At 36.9% G+C, this 27,512-nt stretch overlaps 1 protein-coding gene across 7 annotated transcripts in view; it reads left to right on the plus strand.

Annotated features, from left to right (window-relative positions):
• BOLL (boule homolog, RNA binding protein) overlaps positions 1–19,320 on the plus strand; it is a 59,106-nt gene extending 39,786 nt beyond the window's left edge. For 4 of the 7 annotated variants that reach the window (XM_043910479.1, XM_043910481.1, XM_043910485.1 and 1 more), the window contains 3 exons: positions 1,895–2,007; positions 3,709–3,807; positions 17,693–18,024. In XM_043910479.1, coding sequence (XP_043766414.1) covers positions 1,895–2,007; positions 3,709–3,787 — 192 coding nt within the window. In that variant the 3' untranslated portion in view covers positions 3,788–3,807; positions 17,693–18,024. Of the gene's footprint in view, positions 1–1,894; positions 2,008–3,708; positions 3,808–17,692 lie in introns of all 7 variants that reach the window. The other 3 variants (XM_043910482.1, XM_043910483.1, XM_043910486.1) reach the window with 2 other exon arrangements.
• The last annotated feature ends 8,192 nt before the right edge of the window (positions 19,321–27,512 follow it).

Here is a 27,512-nt window from a genome sequence, read left to right on the forward strand (position 1 = left end):
CAGAGACATTACTTTGTCAACAAAGGTCTGTCTAGTCAAGGCTATGGTTTTTCCAGTGGTCATGTATGGATGTGAGAGTTGGACTGTGAAGAAAGCTGAGCACTGAAGAATTAATGCTTTTGAACTATGGTGTTGGAGAAGACTCTTGAGAGTCCCTTGGACTGCAAGGAGATCCAACCAGTCCATCCTAAAGGAGATTAGTCCTGGGTGATCATTAGAAGGACTGATGTTGAAGCTGAAACTCCAATCCTTTGGCCACCTGATGCGAAGAGCTGACTCATTTGAAAAGACCCTGATCCTGGGAAAGATTGAGGGCAGGAGGAGAAGGGGACGACAGAGGATGAGATGGTTTGATGGCATCACCAACTCAATGGACATGGGTTTGGATAGACTCTGGCAGTTGGTGATAGATTGGGAGGCCTGGGCTTGCTGCGGTTCATGGGGTCACAAAGAGACACAACTGAGCGACTGAACTGAGCTGAACTAAACTACCTTGTCATTTGGGATTCATGAGCACGTCCGTGTTTACTTGATGATGGCATTTTTAAAATCTATCTTTTGTTCTTTTCATTGTTTTCTGATTTTCAAGGAGGGTGACAGTGAGTTAAGAATGCTTTTACATTATGTTTTTAGCCATTATCGGTACTGAACCATAGTCTTGATGTCGACATCAGATAACTTACCAAGTTATGTTTCACTGTTTAGTGGAATCTAATAATATTTTTCTGGAAATATTACGTGTTAACTTACAACTTGTGCCATGACATTAATTTTTATGATATTTCAATACACAATGATTTAAGCATATTTTTAATTTAATATTGTTTCTGGCAAAAGATATATGTCTAATATATAAATTAGTTGAATGGATTGGTTTATATTTTAAGTGTTTTTTCCTCTAAAGTTAAAAAATACAGGGCTTGTTCTTATGAGTTTGATAGTTAGCTCTCCTAAAATATAAAAATAAATTAGAATTATTTCTCACTTATTTCAATGACTATTTCCCCCTTCACTCTTAGAATATAGTGCCTTCTACTTCACAGAATAAGTAGAAACCACTTTGTGGAAACCAACTCAGCTTCCAGCCCCCAACATACAAACTGACCTGACTCATAACTCATACTTAGCTTCTTACATTTTTTTAGTAACCTATCTTGTTCAAAGTTATTTCTACTCTTTGCTCTTGAAACTGTAACTTCTGTACTCCTCAGGGACCTCATTCCACCTCATTCCTTATGTATTTTAAGACATTTTCTCTCCATTGGTTCAGAGCTTTACCTAGTATTTGCTAGTATGTTACTTTGAGTAATTACTTAACTCTTCACAGTGTTGGTTTCATAATATCTACATTAATATAATAAAGACATTAGGAAAATCTATTTTGCAGGATTGATGCAAAGATGAGAGTTGTTGTATACAAGGTTCTTGCTATAGTGCCCAGCACCTGGTAGGAGACAGTTACTATCCTGTGACGCACCCCCACCAATGCCCTTATTCTCTTCTACCTTTCAAAGCCAAGCTTGAAAAAAGTGCATGTTCAGTTGTGTCCAACTCTTTGCAACCCTGTGGACTGTAGCCTGCCAGCCTCCTCTGTCCATGGGATTTTCTAGGCAAGAATACTGGAGTGGGTTGCCATTTCCTCCTCCAAGGGATCATCCTGACCCACGGGTGGAACCCAGCTCTTCTGCGTCGTCTGTGTTGACAGGCAGACTCTGTACCACTGAGCCACCTGGGGAGCCCTTACAAAAAGTAGTCTACATTTAATATTTCCACTGCCTGACTACCTGTTCTCCCCTTACCTGCTAAAGTCTGCTTCATTACCTTCTGCTGAAGATACTTTGATAAAGGTCCTTAGTGACTCCCTAATTGCCAAATATTTTCCTTTTCTTTTCAGTCTTACTTGACCTCTCAGAGACATTGGATATACTCCTTGAAATTCTTCCTGCCTTTGGCTTCCATGATACTGCTCTCTTCTGGCAATCCTTTTACCTCCTCTTATCTTCCTACGTAAGCTGATCTTTTTCTCCCCATGATTTCTTTTTTGATTCTTCAGTCTTTCACCCTACATGCTCACTCTGATGTTATCATCCATACTCCTGTCTCTAGCCCCAGCCTCACTTCTGAATTTTAGACCTGCACTGTTCAGTACAACAGTAGCCATTACCACCTGTAGCTATTGAAATGTGGCTAGTCAGAATTGAGGTGTCTTCAGAAATACAGAACAGACTTTTGAACTCTGTGGGAGAAGGTGAGGGTGGGATGTTTCAAAAGAACAGCATGTATACTATCTATGGTGAAACAGATCACCAGCCCAGGTGGGATGCATGAGACAAGTGCTCAGGCCTGGTGCACTGGGAAGACCCAGAGGGATCGGGTGGAGAGGGAGGGGGGAGGGGGGATCAGGATGGGGAATACATGTAAATCCATGGCTGATTCATATCAATGTATGACAAAACCCACTGAAATGTTGTGAAGTAATTAGCCTCCAACTAATAAAAAAAAAAAAAAATTGAGGTGTCTTGTGAGTGCAAAATACACACCAAGTTTTAATGACATAGTGTGAAAAATGAATGTAAAATTTATCACTGAAAAAAAAATTTATCACTGACTTTATGTTGAGTACACTCTGATATATTCTTAATATGTTTAAATAAAATCTATTACTGGAAATTAATTTTATTTGTTTCTTTTTACTTTTCTAACATGGCTACTGGAAATTTTTCAGTTTTATTGAGGTATAATTGACATACAGCAGTGTGTAAGCTTAAGATGTACAGCATAATGATTTGATTCATACATATCACTAAATGATTATCACAACAAGCTTGGTGAACACCCATCATCACATACAAAATTAAAGAAATAGGAAAAAATTTGTATGTGATGAGAAGTCTTAGGATTTACTCTCTTGACAACTTTCCTATATAACATCCAGCAGTGTTAATTATATTTATCATGATGTACATTTCAGCCCTAGTACTTACTTAGCTATAACTGGAAGTTTGTACCTTCTATCTGAATTATAATTAACATTTAGTTCACATTTTTGTTAGTGCTTCTTTAGAGCCATCCAGCTTTTGATTGACATGTAACAGAACTCCTACGAATACCTCAAATTTTATGTGTTACAAACTTAACCTCTCTCTAACCTCCACACAATTACACAAACATCAAACTTGCTTTTCTTTTATCCCATATATCAGTGAATGGTGCCACCATCTGTTGGACAAGCCATTAATCTGCTTTTACGTGATCTCTTTCCTGTCTGCTCCTCTCCCGCCTCACCTTTCAGCTGTCAGTCAGTGTGTGTCCTTCCTTCCAGCAATACCAAACAGCATACACAGATATAGTTGCCTCTACCTTTGCGTATACTACTCCTACCTTGTTCCCTAGTTTTTCAAATGCTAGCATAAACTCCACTAGAAAACGTCCCCTGACCACCTCCCCAATTTTCTAAAGCTACATTGTTTTCTTTTCCCCATGCATCCCTATTCATGTGTCATAGGACTTTCTTTTCCCCATACATCTCTATGCAAAATGTCATCCATTTTGACTAGTCTGTCCCAGATCAGTCTATAATTAAAGATAGAGAATGTGTTTCTCATCTGTGTTTCTCCATTGTGTAGCAAAATGCCTAGAAAATTGTAATACTGAATAAGTATTTTTAATTAATGAAAAGCAATATTTTTTTCTTTTTTTTAATTTTAGCCTTATTCTGATCATGGAGTTCAAGCAACATATCACCAGGTTTATGCTTCAAGTGCCATTGCTATGCCTGCACCAGTGATGCAACCTGAACCAATCAAAGTAAGAAGCTTGTTTTGATTTTTTTTGTTGTTGTTCTTAAGTCATATATCACATTTTCCAAATTCTCTTCTGAAAAGAAACAACTTTGGATATTTATATCTCATTTGTGATCTAAAGTACAGAATTAATGAATTCTTTCATATGAAGGAAATACAGTTCTAAATTGGCTATAATTTCTGTTACTTTGGGGGAGAGAGAAGAATAGAAAGTTAATGCTTAATCAGTACAGAGTTTCTATTTAGGGTAATGAAAAGGGCTTCCCTGATGGCTCAGATGGTAAAGAAGTGGTGCTGGTCAACCACTTGTAAAAGAATGAAACTAGAACACTTTCTAACACCATACACAAAAATAGACTCAAAATGGATGAAAGATCTAAATGTAAGACCAGAAACTATAAAACTCCTAGAGGAGAACATAGGCAAAACACTCTCTGACATGAATCACAGCAGGATCCTCTTATGACCCACCTCCCAGAATATTGGAAATAAAAGCAAAACTAAACAAATGGGACCTAATGAAACTTAAAAGTTTTTGCACAACAAAGGAAACTATAAGCAAGGTGAAAAGACAGCCTTCAGAATGGGAGAAAATAATAGCAAATGAAGCAACAAAGGATTAATCTCAAAAATAAACAAGCAACTCCTGCAGCTCAATTCCAGAAAAATAAATGACCCAATCAAAAAATGGGCCAAAGGACTAAACAGACATTTCTCCAAAGAAGACATACAGATGGCTAACAAACACATGAAAAGATGCTCAACATCACTCATTATCAGAGAAATGCAAATCAAAACCACAATGAGATACCATTACAGGCCAGTCAGGATGGCTGCTATCCAAAAGTCTACAAGCAATAAATGCTGGAGAGGGTGTGGAGAAAAGGGAACCCTCTTACACTGTTGGTGGGAATGCAAACCAGTACAGCCGCTATGGAGAACAGTGTGGAGATTTCTTAAAAAACTGGAAATAAAACTGCCATATGACCCAGCAATCCCACTTCTGGGCACACACACTGAGGAAACCAGATCTGAAGGAGACACGTGCACCCCAGTGTTCATCACAGCACTGTTTATAATAGCCAGGACATGGAAGCAACCTAGATGCCCATCAGCAGACGAATGGATAAGGAAGCTGTGGGACATATACACCATGGAATATTACTCAGCCATTAAAAAGAATACATTTGAATCAGTTCTAATGAGATGGATGAAACTGGAGCCCATTATACAGAGTGAAGTAAGCCAGAAAGATAAAGACCAATACAGTATACTAACACATATATATGGAATTTAGAAAGATGGTAACGATAACCCTATATGCAAAACAGAAAAAGGGACACAGATGTACAGGACAGACTTTTGGACTCTGTGGGAGAAGGTGAGGGTGGGATGTTTAGAGAGAACAGCATCGAAACATGTATATTATCAAGGATGAAACAGATCACCAGCCCAGGTTAGATGCATGAGACAAGTGCTTGGGGCTGGTCCACTGGGAAGACCCAGAGGGGTGGGGTGGGGAGGGAGGCGGGAGGGGGGGTCGGGATGGGGAATACTTGTAAATCCATGGCTGATTCATGTCAATGTATGGCAAAAACCACTACAATATTATAAAGTAATTAGCCTCCAACTAATAAAAATAAATGGGGAAAAAAAAAAATTCACCTGCAATACAGGAGGTCTGAGTTTAATCCCTGGGTTGGGAAGATCCTCTAGAGAAGAAAATAGGTACCCACTCTAGTATTCTTGCCTGGAGAATTCCATGAACAAAAGAGCCTGGCAGGCTACAGTCCATGGGGTCACAAAGAGTTGGACAGGACTGAGCAACTTTGACTTCACTTCACTTCTGTTAGTTTTGAAGAAGTTATAAACCACACATGGTCAAAAGTTTTCATTTACTGGAGAATAAAACATATATGACTTAAGATCTTCCATTTTTAAATATACAACTAAGTGGTATTAATTATATCCACATTGCTATGCAACTATAGTCACCAATATCTAGTTCCAAACTTTGTCATCACTCCAAATAGAAACTCTGTACCCATTAAGCAATAACTTTCTCTTCTCTCTCTCCAGTCCCTGTTAACTTCTAATCTACTGTCTGTAATTTGCCTAGATATTCCATATATCCAGAGTTTTATTACATTAGTGACGTGTAACGTTTACGGGGAAATGAAAATAGTTACAGTGATCTACTCTCCCAGTTTGGGAATTGTGCTCATGCATCCTAAATTAGATCCAGGCCAAGAGTGGTAATGTAGTTAGATCCCTTTATATATTTAGTATATTTCAACTGCCTTATCCTGCTTCTTCCCATGTGACCTAGGTTCTTAGTGAAACTCTTGCATCTTCACTTTTGGGAAAAGTGACTATATCTAGTAAAGAACCCAAACTGATTAACTGTTATGATGGAAGTATGACTCTTGCTTGCAGTATATTCTTTACAATAAAATGATGGAGGTTAGCTATTTCCCACTCATATTTTTGCTTCTGACCCATCCCATATATTGGAACTCAGTCTATTTTAAGGAGCCTCCACAGTCTTTGATATCCCCTCTCCCCTTTACTGCATTTCTTCATTGATGTTGCTACTGAACTGCAAACATGAATTAAAACCATAATTTTGACCTAGTGCCAAAGCCTAAAGTGTTAATAAATGTTATTTATAGGAAGTTCATCATAGGATCAAAATCATCTAAAGCAAACTTATAATGTTGGTACTTTCTCCAGATATACCTCTCTTAAAATTAAAATAGCTATGCCATATTAGATAATCAGTTGCAGATTATATATTACACACACACACATTTTATATATGTGTGTGTGTGTAATATATATATATATATATACATACAAATGATTGAAGTTGTACTTGTTGAATAATTCCAATAGAGGATAGAGTGGTAGAGAGGAGAAATTTCTAAACAATATAAATGTTAAATATTCTTGATTTAAAGTTTTATTCTTCTAGTTTAAGAGTGTATCCTTTTCTATATTTTCTTAAATGTGTGACTAGGAAATGCAGAAATTGTGCAGAGAAAATGTTATCTTACTCTTTATTATATAAAATTATATAAATGTTGAATATAAATCATAACAGAGGTATAAATAAATACCTTTCTTTGTGCATATAAGCATAAAACTGGAATCAGAAACTTGCCTGTTGCATGACTAGAGAAATGCTGCTAAGAGGAACTTTACCCTTTCTATCCTATCTTAGATCTTTGCCCTACTATATCACAGGCTAGAGGGGAACACAATCACTGACTTGTTTCTATTTTTACTTAATCCATCTTGGTAAGGCTTATAGTAATTCTGGTTATCACATGGGATACAGCCTAGGGAAGATTTTGGTACTGCAAAGTTAAGATTTCAGGACTTGGTAAGAGTTGAAGAGCTATGAACTGTTGTAGTTAACTAGCTTACTCCAAAGCCCACATCTCACACAACTGTAATTAGATGTCCTCAAATCTGAGCTATCATGGATTATCATTTTATATATCACTATGAAAAAAGAAAACCATGTATCCTGATGCAGGGTTTTTGAAACATGAAAAGATGTTCATCTCAGAATTTATGGGATTTGGCATGTTTTATTTTTATTTACTTATTTACTTTTATTCTTTGGCTGTGCCACACATAGGATCTTAGTTCCCCTGATCAGGGATCAAACTCACTCCCCCCCTCATTGGAAGCACAGAATCTTAACCACTAGACCACCAGGAAAGTCCCTGGCAAGTTTTGTTTTTAATTTAGAGCTGCAGGATCATAGGAAGCCTGAGTTAAGGAGCAGAAAAAAACCCACAAATTCTCTTTTTTTAGAGATAAAGGGAAAAAAAGAGAAAATTCAATTAAATAAACTTCAGAATCAAAACTGAAACACAGGGGTTTTGTATAGTTTTGTACATCCTGTTTTATCTTTCATGGTTGAATGTTCTATGTATCTTATACTCAATATTCTTTAGGTGATTTTATGGCACTCAATAGAAAATGGTGCCCCATTCAGGAACAGAAAGTCCAGTTCTATAGTTTTCTAAAACTATACAACTTTGTAGAAATACTTCACTGTACAAGTTTTACTGTGTGGAAAATTATCTATTTTTGTTTATAATATACTTGTATTATAATATAGAAATATTAATCCACAAATGTTAAATCAATAGGAGACAATCCTATCCTAAAATTTATTACAGTAGACTAATATTAAAATGCTGACATCTGCAACATTAACCTTTATTCTTCCTATGCAAGTTTTCCCTGGTTTACCAAAAATCTTGTTGACTTAAAATATAGAAAAGCAGAAATACTCTTTGAAAGAATTTATTGTTTTTAAAAGTGTAAGTCATTTTTAAAACTCTTAATTATTATAATTTTAATTATGTTAATTGTATACATACAAAAGAAGAATTTCATATGTCAAAGCTGTCTTAAAACAACAAATCTAATTAATAAGATAGAGACCTTATTCAGAGCACAAGTCTAACCATTATAAATGACTATCAAACTACTCATTGACTGTAAGCCACAGGTCACTGTACTCTATAAAATCAAATAAAATTTTGTAAAGCAGACCAATATAGAAATTAGTTGGTTAATATGGTATTAATTAGGGTTGTTGTTATTTGGTTGCCAAGTCGTGTCCAGCTCTTTTGCAACCCCAAGGACTATAGTCACCAGGCTCCTCTATCCTTGGACTTCTCCAGGCAAGAGTAATGGAGTGTGTAGCCATTCCCTTCTCCAGGGGATCTTCCTGACCTAGGGATTGAACCTGGGTCTCCTGCATTGTAGGCAGATTCTTTACTGTCTGAGCAACCATGGAATCCCATTAATTAGCGTATCATTCCCTGATTCAACAGAGTCACATCTTTTATGCAGAATTAATTTTTAAAATCAGTAAAGCAAAATCATATATCAAAATTATCCCGCTGAACCAGACTATAGTAAGGAACAAAAGGCAGAATGGAGAAAAGAATAAAAGAAAAAAAGGCAGAATGGCCATCATCAAAAACTCTACAGACAGTAAATACTAGAAAGGGTGTGGAGAAAAGGGAACCCTCTTGCACTGTTGGTGAGAATGCAAATTGATACAGCCACTATGGAGAACGGTATAGAGATTCCTTTAAAAACTAGGAATAAAATTACCATGTGACCCTGCAGTCCTGCTAATGGGCACATACCCTGAGGAAATCATAATCAAAAAAGAATGTACCCCAGTGTTCATTGCAGCACTGTTTACAATAGCTAGGACATGGAAGCAATCTAGATGTCCATCAGCAGATGAATAGATAAAGAAGTTGTGGTACATATACACAATGGTATATTACTCAGCTATAAAAAGAACACGTTTGAATCAGTTCTATGAGGTGGATGAACCTACAGCCTATTATACAGAGTGAAGTAAGTCAGAAAGAGAAAGACAGATATCATATATTAATGCATATATATGGAATTTAGAAAGATGGTACTGATGAACCTATTTGCAGGGCAACAAAGAAGACACAGACATAAAAGAACAGGCTTGTGCACACAGTGGGGGAAGGAGAGGGTGGGATGTTTTGAGAGAGTAGTGCTGAAACGTAAACATTACCATATGTAAAATAGATAGCCAGTGGGAATTTGCTGTATGATGCAGGGAGCCCAGAGCCAGTGCTCTTTGACAACTTAGAGGGGTGGGATGGGGAGTGAGGTGGGAGGTAGTTTCAAGAGGGAGGGGAACACATGTATACCTATGACTGATTTATGTTGATGTATGGCAAAAACCATCACAGTATTATAAAGTAATTATCCTCCAATCAAAAATAAAATAAAATTTCAAAGAAACAAAAAGAAAATCATTGTCTATTTGGGCACTCAAAATTTTTAATATGAATATCAAATCCCTTGGTAATAAGGGTATAAGTAGAGAATTATAAAGTATCTCTATTTCCTTATGATGTTTTTCCATTTTTGCATTAATTTAGATGTCTAATAAGTTTATTTTTATGAGGCTTAATTGAGATACTGGAAAGTGAGTTAATTATAATTTGAAGTTCACCTTTAAATGTTCTTTTTATTTAACTCTGAAGTATACTAGCTATTCATGAAAACATTTCATATTAAGGATGATATTTAACCAGTTGCCAGGCTATGAGGAAGTTCTTCTAATTAAAGCACTGATTGGGCTTGAATGAAAAAGACCTGTTCCACCTTACCTGTTGAAAAGACCAAATGATTCAAAAGTAAACTGAAAAGAGATTTTACCTAACACCACCACCTGTTTCTAGCTCAGAGGCCCATAATGTGCACTCACCTAAACATTAACAACTATCTCTACTTTATAGAAAAATTCCACTGCTATCTTCTTCCTAACCATTTCCTTATTTCAGTATCATTAACACTGCTTATAAAGCAATTAGAGATTGAAATTCCCTCATGTTCAGCTGGTCCTAAGGGTAGAGGAGGACAGTTGTAAAGGGGTATTGCATTCTGAGAGCAGGAACATAAAAAAACCTGTGCTTCACAGCTCCAAACATACAGGAGGGTAAAAATTTTTGTTTACTGTGCATAGGTCTAACTATAGATAGCCTGAAAGGAGACAGAGAACAATAAAGGGAATCAAAAACTCATGAAACCAATTTTTAGAATTGTCATGGAGAGACCGCAGGTCAGGAAGCAACAGTTAGAACTGGACATGGAAGAACAGACTGGTTCCAAATAGGAAAAGGAGTACGTCAAGGCTGTATATTGTCACCCTGCTTATTTAACTTATATGCAGAGTACATCATGAGAAATGCTGGGCTGGAGGAAGCACAAGCTGGAATCAAGATTGCCGGGAGAAATGTCAATAACTTCAGATATGCAGATGACACCACCCTTATGGCAGAAAGTGAAGAAGAACTAAAGAGCCTCTTGATGAAAGTGAAAGAGGAGAGTGAAAAAGTTGGCTTAAAGCTCAACATTCAGAAAACTAAGATCATGGCATCTGGTCCCATCACTTCATGGCAGATAGATGGGGAAACAGTGGAAACAGTGGCTGACTTAATTTTGGGGGGCTCCAAATTCACTGCAGATGGTGACTGCAGCCATGAAATTAAAAGACACTCCTTGGAAGGAAAGTTATGACCAACCTAGACAGCATATTAAAAAGCAGAGACATTACTTTGTCAACAAAGGTCTGTCTAGTCAAGGCTATGGTTTTTTCCAGTAGTCGTGTATGGATGTGAGAGTTGGACTGTGAAGAAAGCTGAGCGCCGAAGAATTGATGCTTTTGAACTGTGGTGTTGGAGAAGACTCTTGAGAGTCCCTTGGACTGCAAGGAGATCCAACCAGTCCATCCTAAAGGAGATCAGTCCTGGGTGTTCATTGGAAGGACTGATGTTGAAGCTGAAACTCCAGTACTTTGGCCACCTGATGCGAAGAGCTGACTCATTGGAAAAGACCCTGATGCTGGGAGGGATTGGGGGCAGGAGGAGAAGGGGACAACAGAGGATGAAATGGTTGGATGGCTTCACCGACGCAATGGATATGGGTTTGGGTGGACACCAGGAGTTGGTGATGGACAGGGAGGCCTGGTGTGCTGCAGTTCACGGGGTCGCAAAGAGTCCGACACGACTGAGCGACTGAACTGAACTGAAACAGTAGAGTACACACTGAGAAACTTCTTGAATATGACACTGCATCAAAGATAAGGATCATTAGTATATATGTGTATTATGTATACAGGATACTATAGAAGAGGAAATTAAATAAATTTTTAAAAATATATCCCATGTTCCCAATAATTACAAACTAAAAAACAGAAATAATGAAGTAGTTGCTAGCCAGTGTAAAACTAAACACTGTATGAAGCTGTTAATACAATGGAAAGAATTAAAGTTGTTGTTACTACCTGCTTGGTACTACTGAGAAAAAGTTGACTGGCCCTCTGAAATACCTACTGTGAAGCTCAATGACAAACCTATCATTCACAAAGAACTTCCCATTCAAATTTTAGTCTGCCTTATTAAATATGAATGTGCAGTCACATTAGAAGAAAGCATTCAGGACTTCCCTGGTAGTACAGTAGATAAGAATCTGCCTGCTAATGCAGGGGACACCAGTTCAGTCCCTGGTCAGGGAAGATTCCACATGCAGAACCTAAGCCGGTGAGCCACAACAATGAAAGCCCACACACAACGAAGACCCAGCACAGTCAAAAGTAAATAAATAAATGAAGAAGAAAGCCTTCAGAATGAGAGACCAAAACAAACAGAAAAAAAAAAAGGAATTCAAAAGAAACATATAATTCAGGGAGCAAAAAAAAAAAATCAAAGAAGCTATAATATCCTCTCAGAGATAAGAGAAAATTTATGAGACGTGGTCCATGCATAGTCATCCCGGAAAATACTTCTGTTTTTTCTAAACCTCTTAGTCTTTTATATTTTTTAGATTTGTATTTTGAAATATTGATAATTTCAGATTTGTAGAAAAGTTGTAAATAAATTTTTTTAAAGACAGAGGTGAGTAACAGTAGAGAAAAGCATAAAATCAGAAGATAATTCAAGAAGTCAAATATTCTGGAAAAAAAGAAAATGGTTTGGAGAAAATTAGCAAAAAAATTAATACAAGAAAATTCCCTAGGAAGTTAATGACCTGAGTTCCTAGATTAAAAGAACCCAAAGAGAGATCAAAATGGTGGAGTAGGAAAATGTGGAGCTCACTTCCCACCACAAATCCTAAAGGAGATCATCTACATGTGGAGCACTTCTCACTGAAAACAAACTGTTAAGTCATCTGGCAGAAAGACGGCTATATTAATACAACCAAGATTGTAAGAAAAATCCAAGATCCAGATGAAATCAGATAGGAAGAGAAGATGATCAGGTCAGGACCTGCACACCTGGAAGGGGAAGAGGGAAGAGGAGAGGGATTACACAGGCTCAGAGGAATTACAGACTTACTCCTTGGAGAGTGAGGTTCAGCCCACAGTGTGGGTATCCCCAGCCCTGGGGTCTAAGAAGACAAACTCAGAATTAGAGTTTGAGCATTAATAATAAGAATGCTAACCGAATTAGAGGAAAGAACTGATTAGCACAGGGCCAATTCTAACAAAGAACTAGAAAATATGAAAAAGAATCAGAACTGAATATGACAAATGAAAAACAACTAGAGGGAGTTCACAGCAGACTAGGTGATGCCTAAGTGATCTAGAAGGTAAAATACTGGAAATCCTTCCATCTGAACAGCAAAAAGAAACACAAATTTTAAAAATGAGAACAGTTGAAGGGACCTCTAGGATAACATAAAGTGTGAAAACATTCACATTATAGGGAGATAGGAGAGAGGAGTTGAAAGCATACCACATGAAATTATGGCTGGAAACTTACCAAATCTAAAGAAGGAAACAGATGTCCAGGTATAGGAACCACAGAGGATCCCAAATAAAATGAACCTAAACAGACCCACACCAAGGTATATCATAATTAAAATGGCAAAAGTGGAAGATAATGAGATGATTCCAAAGGCAGCAAGAAAACAGTCAGTTCAAGGGAACCCCCATAAGGCTATCAGCTGATTTCTCTGCAGAAATTGTGCAGGCCAGAAGGGAGTGGCATAATATGTTCAAAGTACTGAAAGGGGAAAACCTGCAACCTAGGACACTCAACCAAGCAAGATTATCATTTGGAATAGAAGGGGAGCAGGATGCGGGGGAGGGGTTAGTTGCTAAGTCATGTCCACTCTTGCGACCCTATGGACTGTAGTCTGCCTGGCTTCTCTGTCCATGGGATTGTCCAGGCAAGAATACTGGAGTGGGTTGCCATTTCCTTTTCCAGGGATCTTCCCGACCCAGGAATCAAACCCAGGTCTCCTGCACTGCAGGCAGAGTCTTTACCAACTGAGCTAAGAGATATGTAATTTTCCAGACAACCAAAAACTAAAAGAATTCAGCAATACTAAACCTAACCTTAAAGGAATGTTAAAAGGGTCTTTTTTAAGTGGAAAGGGCCACAAGAAGTAAGAATCTGTAGGAAAGAAAAAGTCCACCAGTAAAGGCAAATGTATAGTAAACACTGTGGAGCGACCAATTAAATAAGCTAGTACTAAAAGACAAAAAATTGTAAAAATCAACTTATAGTTACATTAAACAGTGAAAGGATAAACATGAAGATGTAAAACATGGCATCAAAAACACAAAACATGGGCATCTTGCTTTTCATAACATAAGATGCAACTTATCAAACCTTAATACCTTACAGAATTGTTTCCTGAGTTTTTTTAATAACATCTTTCCCCACTCTGAGGACACAGGATAATAAGCAATAGATTTTGTATTCCACACTTCACTAACAATATTTTAAATTTGTCTGCTTTGGAAAGGCATGAAGGAGGAGTCTAGGGGTATCTTTTTCACTCATATGAGATTACTGTTCCTTCATTACTGAGATCGAGCCAAAGCACTTATCTAAGATATACTGTGAAGATTTGCTGATTATCAGCCAAACGTCAAGGATTTTGTCCTAGTTCTTATCCTCTTAGATTCTCTTTAATTCAGTACTGTCAACTAGCCTGTGCTCAGATTTTACTCATTCTGATATGTGGCTCTCTTTGCACTGTGTTTGATATTTCAGTGTCTCTTTCAAAAAACAAAATATATATTCCTCTTTTACCAACTAATCATGGCATGATTCTCTTTGCCCTCTAAGTTGTCTTCTAAGGGAGTTATCAATTTTATTCTGCATTTTGGTAGTTTTTAAAAATGACTCTGATCCTAGTCCTTTGATTCTCTTCCTATTTTAACTCTAAAACACCACCACCTGTATGAATGTTCACTACCTCCTCAAACTGAAAATCATGAGTATATAATTTCTTACATTTTATTTTCAGGATCCTCACCTCTTTTATGTTAGTTTGCCCATCTTACTTATCCCCTGAAATCAAAACAATACCAGTTATTTTTCTGACCTGTTTAAGCTACATGATCTATTTATACTGTTTCGTGTCCTTTTTTCAGTTCACTAACTTGCTAAAAATGATATACTCATTTCTCTTTCCACTGTCACATCCCTTTTCTAAGCCCTACTATTGCCTAACCAGATTACTGTATATTTATTCATGGCTTCTCTACCTTCAGTTTCCATCCTTTAGTCATGCATAAAATCTGAATTTAGTTTTTTTATCTGAGGTGGGTTTTTTCCCTGTGTTCATTCTCATCAACTCTTATCTGTATCCTTCCCAAATTCCTTGCCATTGCATAGTCTTCCTTCAATATTCACATAATTATCAACGTGTTATTCATATATAACTACTTAAATTTTTTTCTTTGAGCCGTAATGAATTAGCACCACTCTTGTTCTCTCTAGGCATATTGAGCCTTCAATCAAGCAATTCCATATACAGAGAACAGTTTAACTTCACTTCTCTATTTTTTATGAGAGAACCAGGACATATTACCAGTAAGCTGAGTAGTAGCTTAGGGATGAATAGCTGTATATTACCACAGTATATTTCATTCATTTACCAAATATTTGTTGAGCATCTGTCATGTGCTAACCAATATTCTAGACACTGATAATATAGCAGTGAATGATTTTAAGTGGTATTGGACACTATTGAACAGACCAGAGAAAACCTGGCCTGTCTATAGTTTAGCAAACCAGACAGGTTTGAACCTCTAGAATCATGGTGTTCCCAACCTGGTAACCACTAGCCACAAGATTCTAATTTCAATCTTAAATTAAATTAAAATTAAATGAAGTTTAAAATTCAGTTCCTCAGTTGCCACATTTCTTTTTGTTAATTGAGGTATAGTTAGTTTATAGCACTATGTTAGTTTCAGGTGTACAGCATACTGAGTCAGTACTGTTGCAGATTTCCCATTAGAGGCTATTGTAAGATAGTAGCTGATATTCACTGCACTGTACGGTAAAGCCTTGTTGCGTATCTATTTTACATACAGAAGTTCATATTGCTAATTCCACACCCCGATCTATCCTTCCTTCCCTCACCCCTTTGGTGACCACAAGTTTGTTTTCTCTGTCTGTGAGTCTGTTTCTGTTTTATATATTCATTTGTATTTTTTTTAGATTCCACATATAAGAGGTATTATATTGTGTTTGTCTTTTTCTGTCTTGACTCATCTCATTAAGCATAATAATATTCTCTAGGTCAATCTATGTTGCTACAACTCGCAATATTTCATTCTTTTTTGTGGCTGAATAATACTCCATTGTGTGTGTTTGTGTGTGTGTGTGTAATGTGAGATATGTATATATCTCACATCTTATTAATCTGGTTTTCTATTGAATGGCATTTGGATTGTTTTTAGGCTATAGTAAATAGTGCTGCTATGAACATTGGGGTGCATTTATCTTTTCAAATTAGTGTCTTTTATTTTTTCCCCAGATACATACCCAGGAGAAGAATTGCTGGATCATGTAGTAGTTCTATTCTTAGTTTCCTAAGGAACCTCCATACTGTTTTCAATAGTGACTGCACCAGTTTACAACCCACCAACAGTGTAGGAAGGTTCCCTTTTCTCCACACCCTTGCCAACATTTATTTGTAGACTTGCTGATAATGACCATTCACTGACAAGTGTTAATTGATACCTCATTGTGATTTTGATTTGTGTTTCTCTAATAAGTAGTGATGCTGAACATCTTTTCGTGTACATATTAGCCATCTGTATGCCTTCTTTGTAAAAATGTCTGTTCATGCCTTCTACTCGTTTTTGATTAGATTGTTTTTGATATTGAGTTATATGAGCTGTTTGTATATTTTGGATATTAATCCCTTATCTGCTGCATTGTTTACAAATATATTTTTTCCATATATTCTTCCCATCCTGTAGTTTGTGCTTTTGTTTTATGGTTTCCTTTGCTGTGCAGAAGTCTTTAATTAGACCTTATTTGTTTATTTTTGCTTTTATTTTGCTTTAGAAGACTGATTCAAGAAAATATTGCTGTGATTTATATAAAAGAGTGTTTCACCTGTGTTTTCTTAACAGAAGTCTTAGGGTTTCATATTTTACATTTAGATCTTTAAACCATTTTGAGTTTATTTTTGTATGTGATGTGATGTAATATTGTAATCTCACTGTTTTACATGTTCCTGTCCGGTTTTCCGAGCACCACTTGCTGAAACCACATTTGAAGTGCTAAATAGCCCCACGTGGTTAGTGACTACCATATTTGACAGTGTAGATACAGAATGTTTCCATCAACATAGAAATTTCAGTCAGGTAGTACTGCTCTAAAGAAATTGGAATATGGAAACTTGAGCCTATCCCCAATGTAAAAATATGTCGTAGGACAACTTGGTTCCCTAAATCAAGAAAAGACCTTTGCTCAAAGTGCCAAAAAAAAATGTAGCAGGAACTAGGTTGTTTCTTTGGCCCAAACTGATATTAACACAAAAAGATTCTCAGGATAACACAGATACACAGAATTACTCTCTGTTATATGACTTAGGCATCTTAAGTGCCTGTTCTACCAATGCTAACTTGAATGGTACTTTGGAAGTTTTAGACAACTTTCTAAATAGACTTCTGGCAACCTCTACTTCATTTTTTAAAAATATGTTTTTAAAACTTAATAATATTTTCAAAATAGAAGAAATGTTGTAATTCATTTGTTTCTCTGTTGACCTCTTTCTCGTTTTCGTCTGTGAAACATTTATACTATTAATATAATGCTAGACTAAAGATTGTGTGAAGTAGATTGTAAGCTCTCAGAGGGCAGGGAGCAGGCCTTTCCTGAGTTCTAGATCCCTCCTAATCTCTACTTAAACACTATAGTATAATTAGTACCACATGTTCTGTGAGTATTTATTAAATGTTCATGGATGTTCTGCACTCATCTGTTCTAACTTATCTTTTTTTTTCTCATTTAGGGTCTCTGATCTATATTCTCTTTCTCTTTACTTAACAGACAGTGTGGAGCATTCATTATTAAGACAATTGGGCAGCTCTAGTCCAGCTCAGCTGACTTCTTATCCAGTGATCCTTGTGTGGCCGAGACCCAGCTCCAATGAACCGGCTAGAAGCTGCCCATTGTGAAACTTAGGGTTAGTTAATACCTCACCATACTTATTTATTCCACTATAAGCTGTCTAAATTTGATGAAATTTGCTTTTTCAGCTGTTCTACAAAATTATTTAGGTAAATGTGGCATGTTGATTTTTTAATGTGTTTATCTAACTGTAGTGACATTTTCTACAACGTGTTTTATCCATTCCATAAATAATAACCACATTGGGAATAGTGAGGTGTCTTTCATTTTCTCTGCTTTGTGTTATTTCATTTCCTCTCAATCTTTTAGAAGTTATATTTCATATTCTTTGGTATTTATTTTAATATTTAGGATAAGAGTCATTTCTAATTATAGTGCCTTTTATCATATATTTCATCTTAATGAATCAGTTCTACTACTTGGCAATGTTGTCATTTTTGTCTAATTTTTTGTTACTGCTGCTCTTTAATTTTGCTTCTACCGTGGTTTTCAGAATTTTAGTAGTATTTATACTCCTTTTTAAAAACATTTCCAAACATTAGAAATACCATCAACATGATCAGTATTCTTGCCTTTTCATGTGATTAATTTGACTATATTAAATTTTTTCTCCTAACATTTGAGATAATGCTCCAGTCTTCCTATAACATAAGCCATTTGGTACCAAACTTTATATAATATGGATCACTTAGTAGAATTGTTTTGATGAAAAGAAGGACTTAACCTCTGACATGATCTTATTACATTGATATTATTCTGTATTTTGGTGCTTTTTTAATGCTTTAACCTTTTGACCTTTTCTTACATTTTACCAATATTTTCAATTATATATGTGTTCTTAAGAGGACAGTTATTTCCATAAAAAGCAAATCTATTTCCTACACCAAAGAAAAACATTAAATTATAATTTTAAAGCCAATTCTTATTATATAATTGGAAACTAGGTGAGGAGAAAAAGCTGTTATTCAAAAGTTATAGGATAAATCGTGTTTTTATCACTAAAATTTATTTTTAGTATGAAGAAACCCACCTTCAATCCATTTGTAATTCTTTCACTGACCTCCTAATTTTCGACAAGAAGGTAAAGCCATAAATATTGGCATTACCCAGATAAATCTCTTTTCCTTTCTTATTCCATCTACAAATATATTCCATGCTCAGCAGCAGAAATAATAAGACGAGGACCTTAAAAGTTTCTCCTGGTGAGTCAAATAGGGAGTTTCTTTTGAAACCATAATTAATATGCTCGCCAGTCAAATGGTTTCATGAAGACAGCATGACCATATGAAATATATACTAGCATATGAGAATTCCATGTACATTAATTACTCTCAGGTTTTAGAAATGTAAAAAGACTTAAGTCCCACAATGAAATTTCAAAGTTTTTCGTTGTACAAGTAAAAAGTACTAACTACTGGTGTTAGAGGTCTTCTCTTAATAGTACTGTCCTTGAGAACAAAAAAAAGTTAATGTTTTGACTTTCAAAATGTTAAACATGATGCTAAACAAATCCTGGATTGTTAATAAAAATTAATGATGCATTATTGGATAAGGAATTTTTATAATTATGCATACCCAGATGTGTTTTTTCAGAGCTAAGTAGGTTATATGTATGCACACACATATATACATAATAAGTATATACACATACATTTTCTATATATATACATGCATATAATTCATACATATAGATTTTCTCAGAATTTAGCTTCATTTTGAGACGCTAATCAGAACTGTGGAAATTACTGAAACCTAAATACATGGAGGATATCATCAACCGTCTTCATGGCCTAGCCTGGTAGCCCAAATGTGTTTTTCTCAAAACAGACAGATTGGAAGGATGAAAATTGTCCATACATATACTAAGTAAAGCTCATCTTATTTTTTTCCTTTCTGTAGGTTTTTTTTTTTGGTCGTGCTATGCAGCTTGCTGGATGTTATTTACCCAACCATAGGTCAAACCCAGGTCACGACAGTGAAAGCACCAAATCCTAATTCCCTGGCAGCATAGCCTGTAGTATATCTTCTATAGATAAATTTGAAGTTTTTACTTCCTTAGTACCCATTGGGAGAAGGCAATGGCGCCCCACTCCAGTACTCTTGCCTGGAAAATCCCATGGACAGAGGAGCCTGGTAGGCTGCAGTCCATGAGGTCGCAAAGAGTCGGACATGAGTGAGCGACTTCACTTTCACTTTTCACTTTCATGCGCTGGAGAAGGAAATGGCAACCCACTCCAGTGTTCTTGCCTGGAGAGTCCCAGGGATCGGGGAGCCTGGTGGGCTGCCGTCTATGGGGTCACACGACTGAAGTGACTTAGCAGCAGTAGCAGTACCCATTGTGAAAGATCAGCCTTAAGACAGCTGCAGTTCACTGTTTGAGAGTGAAACGAATAATATGTATATCAGTCCCTGTACCAGAATCACAAGGTAATAACTTTACAACCTATTTTCTCAAAATCTCTAATACGTCAGAGATAGAAAGATGGTAGCATGGCAAAAGATAAAGCATCTTGGAAAATTAAGACTTTGAACTTCCTATCTACTGATTTCACGATAGCTTAGAAAAAGATATATGATTTAGTTTATGACATTGTTTTATAAATTTCTGCCAATAATGGCACTACATTATTTTCAAACACATTTATAGATGATAACTCCCATATGTTAGGAGTGTTTCCTGGATTTATGCTATGTTTAACTATAAAATAATGAAGTTGGGTCATGCTAAAATTATGTGTATTTTTCCCAGAATTGGTGCTTCAATAATATTAAAATACAGAATCAAAGGACTAGAAAAAATTTTCAGAGAACGTCCAGTTCAACTTTGATACCATGCCTCAACATGCCTTATTGTCATAAATAGTAAATTGCTTGACTGTGGACCTATACTTTGACTAAACTGTACTCTGAAATCCCTGTAGACTTCAGGGGGAAGGGGCCAAATGATACCCAAAGAATGGATGTAATATTCACAGTTGGTACTGTTTCTTTCAGCTGTATCCAGTGCTTTCATTCCTGTACATAAATTCCTAAAAGTATACTTGCTGTCAGCTTCTGTACTTGCAGGTTGAGTGCTACTCTCTGGTTAACAGCTGAAGTTATTGCTTTCATTGGACCTGCTATGTGTGTTCCTGTCTCTGCTTTTACGTATTGCATAAATTTGCTAATTACTTTCTGCATTCTCCTGCTTCCTCTCAGAAATCAAATACCATTCAAGATCACTTGTTTAATTGTCATTATTTCTCCTTTCCATGTGACATAACTTCTTCAGTTCTCTATTATATATACTAGATTCATGGTTATCTTGATGTTACCTGCTTTCTGACCTGTTAGGATCAGCAAGTATAAAATAGAAGGTGTAGATTTCAAACTAGTGAAATAACAGATTGAGGATTTCCCATATTATCATTCTTTTTAGGCATAATGCTTAAAATAGTATCAACTAATATAATGACAAGCCTGAATTTATCAAAGTAAAGATACACAGTAAGTCATTAAGACATTCTACTTAGGCTGGTGACTGATAACCATACTGACTTCCGGCTTTATCTTATTTTATTTTATTTTTTTCCGGCTTAATTTTAAAACATAATATTAAAATTTTCCATTTACTGATTTGTCAGTTTTCCCCATTTGATATGTGTTTTTTTAGTTAAAAGAAGCTAATACTTGATTATTTACTAATATTTTAGTGCATAATTTTCTGAGGGAAGCTTGTATGGTAACCTCAGCTTTGCATTCCTGTCAAGGTGTGTACCCATGAGTAATGGTCATTCAGTATTTCTCTAAAAGTGATCTAGGTCATAAATATCTTGGTGCACTTTCCCCCCTTGGAAAAGAAGGGGGTATAAGAAGCTGCCTCTCTATATGTAGGGACTAAAGTCCTTCCCTCCCTCCCCTGCTAAGTCTTTTCCTCACTTCAGCCCTTTTACTTGTTGGTTGTTGCTCCTCAGCAGAAAAACCTGGGGGGAACTTCACACTCCTGAGATGTATGTACCTATAACATTCCAGTATGCTCTTAGGCTTAAAGGAGGATTTCCAAAAAGATTTATTTTACTAGCCTCTTACTTTTTTCTTCATTTCTTTCTCTGTGAACTAGAGAGGGTGAAATATATATCTGAGAGTTTTTCTTTCCTGGAGAAACTAACACTTTTCAGGAAATGGTAGGTTTTTTTGTTTTATTTTGTTATTTAAGGAAAGTCAAGTATAAAGTCTTCAAAGTAAATGTCTCAAAGTTTTTAGCATTTATTTTCCTCCCATTACTTAGCATCAAGTTTTATGATATTCTTTCTAGATCTCTGTCTTTAATAGGTTTCGGTGCTTTTTTCATTTTCCCTAAAATTACAAGTGAAAAATTCAAAATACAGTTAACGCTTAAACAACTTGGGTATTAAGGGCACAAATTGACACAGACACACACACCTACCTTCCTATAATGCGTGAATCAGCTCTCCATATCTACACATACACACCTACCTGCCTATAATGAATTAATCAGCCCTGCATCTACACACACACACACACACCTTCCTGCATATAATGCATGAATCAGCCCTCCATCTGCACACACACACACACACACACCTACCTGCGTATACACAGAATCAACCCTTCATCTGCATGCACACACACACACACACACACACACACACCCCTACCTGAGTAAAATGCATGAATCAGCCCTGCATCTACACACACACACACACACACCCCTACCTGCGTAATAATGCATGAATCAGCCCTGCATCTACACACACACGCACACACCTACCTGCGTATAATGCATGAATCAGCCCTCCATCTATACACACACACACACACACACACACACACCTACCTGTGTATAATGCATGAATCAGCCCTCCATCTGCACACACACACACACACACACACACACACACCCCTACCTGCGTATAATGCATGAATCAGCCCTCCATCTACACACACACACACACACACACCCCTACCTGCGTATAATGCATGAATCAGCCCTGCATCTACACACACACGCACACACCTACCTGCGTATAATGCATGAATCAGACCTCCATCTGTGCACACACACACACACACAAACATCTAACTGCGTATAATGCATGAATCAGCCCTCCACCTACACACACACACCCCTACCTGCGTATATGCATTAATCAGCCCTCAATCTACACAAACACACACACACACACACCTACCTGCATATAATGCATGAATCAGCCCTCCCGTCTACACAAACACACACACCTACCTGCATATAATGCATGTATCAGCCATTCATCTACACACATACACACACCCACACCCCTACCTGTGTATAATGTGTGAATCAGTCCTCCATCTACACACACACACACACACACACACACCCCTACCTGCATATAATGCATGAATCAGACCTCCATCTGTGCACACACACACACACACCTACCTGCATATAATGCGTGAATCAGCCCTCCATCTGCACACACACACACACCTACCTGTGTATAATGCATGAATCAGCCCTCCATCTACACACACACACACACACACACCTACCTGTGTATAATGCATGAATCAGCCCTCCATCTACACACACACACACACACCCCTACCTGCTTATAATGCATGAATCAGCCCTCCATACACACACACACACACACACCTACCTGTGTATAATGCATAAATCAGCCCTCCATCTACACGCACACACACACCTGCGTATAATGCATGAATCAGCCTTCCATCTATACACACACACACACCTACCTGCGTAAATGCATTACTCAGTCCTCCATCTACACATACACACACACACACACCCTACCTGCGTATAATGCATGAATCAGCCCTCCATCTACACACACACACACCTACCTGCATATAATGCATGAATCAGCCCTGCATCTACACACACACGCACACCTACCTGCGTATAATGCATGAATCAGCCCTCCATCTACACACACACACACCTACTTGCATATAATGCATGAATCAGCCCTCCATCTACACACACACACACACACACACACCCCACCTGCGTATAATGCATGAATCAGCCTCCATCTACACACACACACACACACACACCTACCTGTGTATAATGCATGAATCAGCCCTCCATCTACACACACACACACACACCCCTACCTGCTTATAATGCATGAATCAGCCCTCCATACACACACACACACACACACCTACCTGTGTATAATGCATAAATCAGCCCTCCATCTACATGCACACACACACCTGCGTATAATGCATGAATCAGCCTTCCATCTATACACACACACACACCTACATGCGTAAATGCATTACTCAGTCCTCCATCTACACATACACACACACACACCCCCTACCTGCGTATAATGCATGAATCAGCCCTCCATCTACACACACACACACCTACCTGCATATAATGCATGAATCAGCCCTGCATCTACACACACACGCACACCTACCTGCGTATAATGCATGAATCAGCCCTCCATCTACACACACACACACCTACTTGCATATAATGCATGAATCAGCCCTCCATCTACACACACACACACACACACACACACACCCCACCTGCGTATAATGCATGAATCAGCCCTCCATCTGCGTGCACACACACATACCTACTTGCGTATAATGCATGAATCAGCCCTCCATCATCAACATTTTGTATCCATGATTCTCCCCTGGTTCCTTACCTGCAAATTCAACCAATGGAGGATTTCCAACAGGATAATGTAGCTTGAAAAAATTCAAGCAATATGGGGAACAATGTATTGGCTAAAGGAATCCAACATAACTAATTGATACTTGAGAGTATCATTCTTCGTTTTCACAGCTGCTTTCCTTCTTCCATTTCTGAACCCATTTGTACTCTTGAAGCTTCATGTTTTTCATAATGGTTCATAATTATAACAGTGATCATTTTCTAGGTATGAAAAAAGAGAACTCAGCTTTTGCTTGAACATGGAATGTTTTATCCTCTTCTTTCTTTTGCTTAATGTATTATAAATATTAGAAAAGGAAACTTTAAAAGATGATAGTCAGGCACAGTTATCTTGTGTCTAATTCTTAAAGATCAGATCAAATTGGAAAGGATGTTAGTTAATAGTCATCTTTTTGTAAATCTGTATCTTATTAGATTTCAAAAGGGTTATCCTGTTTCCTCAAAGAATCTCATAAGTATAACTCTAGATAATGAAACAGACATTTTGTTTTACACTTTAACAGATTAGTACTTTTGAAGTTAAAACCATTTTAATCTATTGACCTGCTTCTTGAAAATTACTTTCTAAATCATCATTACCTTGGCTTAGATTTTGTATATCCATTACAGAGAATTCAGCTTCCCTGATTTTCTTCTAAATGATGGACTGTTAGGGAAAATATCCAAAATTAATTCTAAATATCATCTCTTCATGTAAGTCGTCCTGTTGGTATACTTTGTTTATTAAACATCTTTCAAACCAAACATCTCTATACACTCTAGGTAAAGGTAGAAAGTGTTAGTCGCTCAGTTGTGTCTGACTCTTTGCGACCCCATGGACCATAGTCTGCCAGGCTCCTCTGTCCTTGGAATTCTCCAGGGAGTGAACTGGGGTGGGATGCTTTACCATCTTAGCCACCGGGGAAGCCCTAGGTAAAGGTTGCCAACCATATAGTATTCACTAACATGATTTAATCTCAGGTCATACAGTTTCAAAAGACTTATCTTTATTGATAATAAATACAGTTCTAATAAGACAAGTTTATCATTAGGTCTGCCTGAATAGGGTTATGTGAAAGAATGTAAGTATATCTTTTCTCAGAGATAGTTACATCAGAGACTTGTCAAGTTCCAAAATGAATATTAGCTTAACCTTCTCTGAAATGATTGTATGGGTTCAGAATTACTAGTCCTTTTTTTCTAGTACTTATTTCGTCTTCAGTCTCAGCATCACCTTCATTGATGAGCAGCAGACAGACTTGATTTGATTATCTTATAGAAATCAAAGCTATTTACCTATAGACGAGATCCTCTGATGTTTTATCAATCATATTAAGTTCTGCTTTCACTTCTCTCCTTCTAGTAGTCAGAAATATCTTAACTTTGCTGACCTCTGCTCCTAGTTCTTATATGTGGAAATCGTATATTTATTATTCAAATCAGGACACATGAAAGTGGACACTAAAAGTAATTTATTGTATAATTTTTGAAATATGTACTTCAGATCAGTTCAGTCACTCAGTCATATCTGACTCTTTGCAACCCCATGAGCGGCAGCACGCCAGGCCTCCCTGTCCATCACCAACTCCCGGAGTCCACCCAAACCCATGTCCATTGAGTCAGTGATGCCATCCAACCATCTCATCCTCTGTCATCCTCTTCTCCTCCTGCCCTCAATCTTTGCCACCATCAGGGTCTTTTGAAATGAGTCAGCTCTTCGCATCAGTTGGCCCAACAAAGTAGATTATCCTATTAATAAACCTATTAAAATAATTCTATTCAAAGACTTTTTCAGAAATATAATTTTGATATTACAAAAGGCATAAACCTAGATTGTCTCAGGGAAATCGAAATGTAAGTAATCCTATTAATACATTAAAAAATGAGTTTAATATTAGGATCAAAAAGTATAGTGTGAAAGACATTAAGCCATAAAAAATAGGTGTGAATTCCTCTTACTTTAACCCTTGAAGCTTTATGGTTTCTGGCTTAGCCATTGATACAGCTGTATAAGTAAACTGAATTATGTTCAGGTAGAATAAGCCTGTTTCCCTGTGTCATAAACATGAAATTGTAGAATCTCATAACTGAAAGACTATAGCATCTACAACTGTGGAATAGTCTTTTGATATTAGTCTTAAAATGTAGTAGCTTAACCCAGGCAACTCACTTTGCTGCATAATCTCTAGGTAGTTCTAAAGAAGAGCTTTCATTTAGTCATTGAAGATTATTTCAAGTCTATGGTAACATTCCTTGGGGCTTCCCTTGTGGCTCAGATGGTAAAGGATCTGCCTGCAATGCAGGAGACCCAGGTTTGAGCCCTAGCTCGCAAAGATCCCCTTGAGAAGGAAATGGCAATTCACTCCAGTATTCTTGCCTAAAGAATCACATGGACAGAGGAGTCTGGTGGACTGCAGTCCATGGGATCTCAGAGAGTCAGATACAACTGAGTGAATAAAAACTTCATTAACTTTGTTGATGGATGATAATCTGCTATAAAATGATGCTTAAAATATCATGTTTTTGCTTACTATATTTTTATAAGACAAAATAACACCTTACTTATATAGCACCTTAAAATTTATTAGCACTTCACATGCATTAACTCATTTTATCCACTCAGGGTTTTTGTGAGATAGGCAACTTTTTTTAAGAGAAGTGAGGCTTAGATAGGTAAAGAGAGTTGCCAAAGATGACATTACTATTAAGTGATAGAAACTTGAACTTCTGATTACTAATAGTCACCTGTAGAGGCAAGTGGGAAGTGGTTGTGTGGGAAAATGGGAGGGGAAGATCCTTAGAGAACACATTACTTTGCAGAAATAGTGGTTGTCTTATTCAAGAGTTTATAGAACATCTATTGTTGAATCACTAAAATTAGATCTTACATACAAATAAAATGTCTATTGTAATCCCTTAAGCACCTGGGAGTTAGAATCAAAAATATTTCAATATTGAAGTAAACTGATATCTCTTAAGGTAGCCAAATGCCTCATGATCTAGTTAGTGACGTCCATGAATGGATGAAGGAGACTTCCATTGTCCCTA

The sequence above is a fragment of the Cervus elaphus genome, chromosome 8 (assembly GCF_910594005.1).
Source record: "Cervus elaphus chromosome 8, mCerEla1.1, whole genome shotgun sequence".
Lineage (NCBI taxonomy): Eukaryota > Metazoa > Chordata > Mammalia > Artiodactyla > Cervidae > Cervus > Cervus elaphus.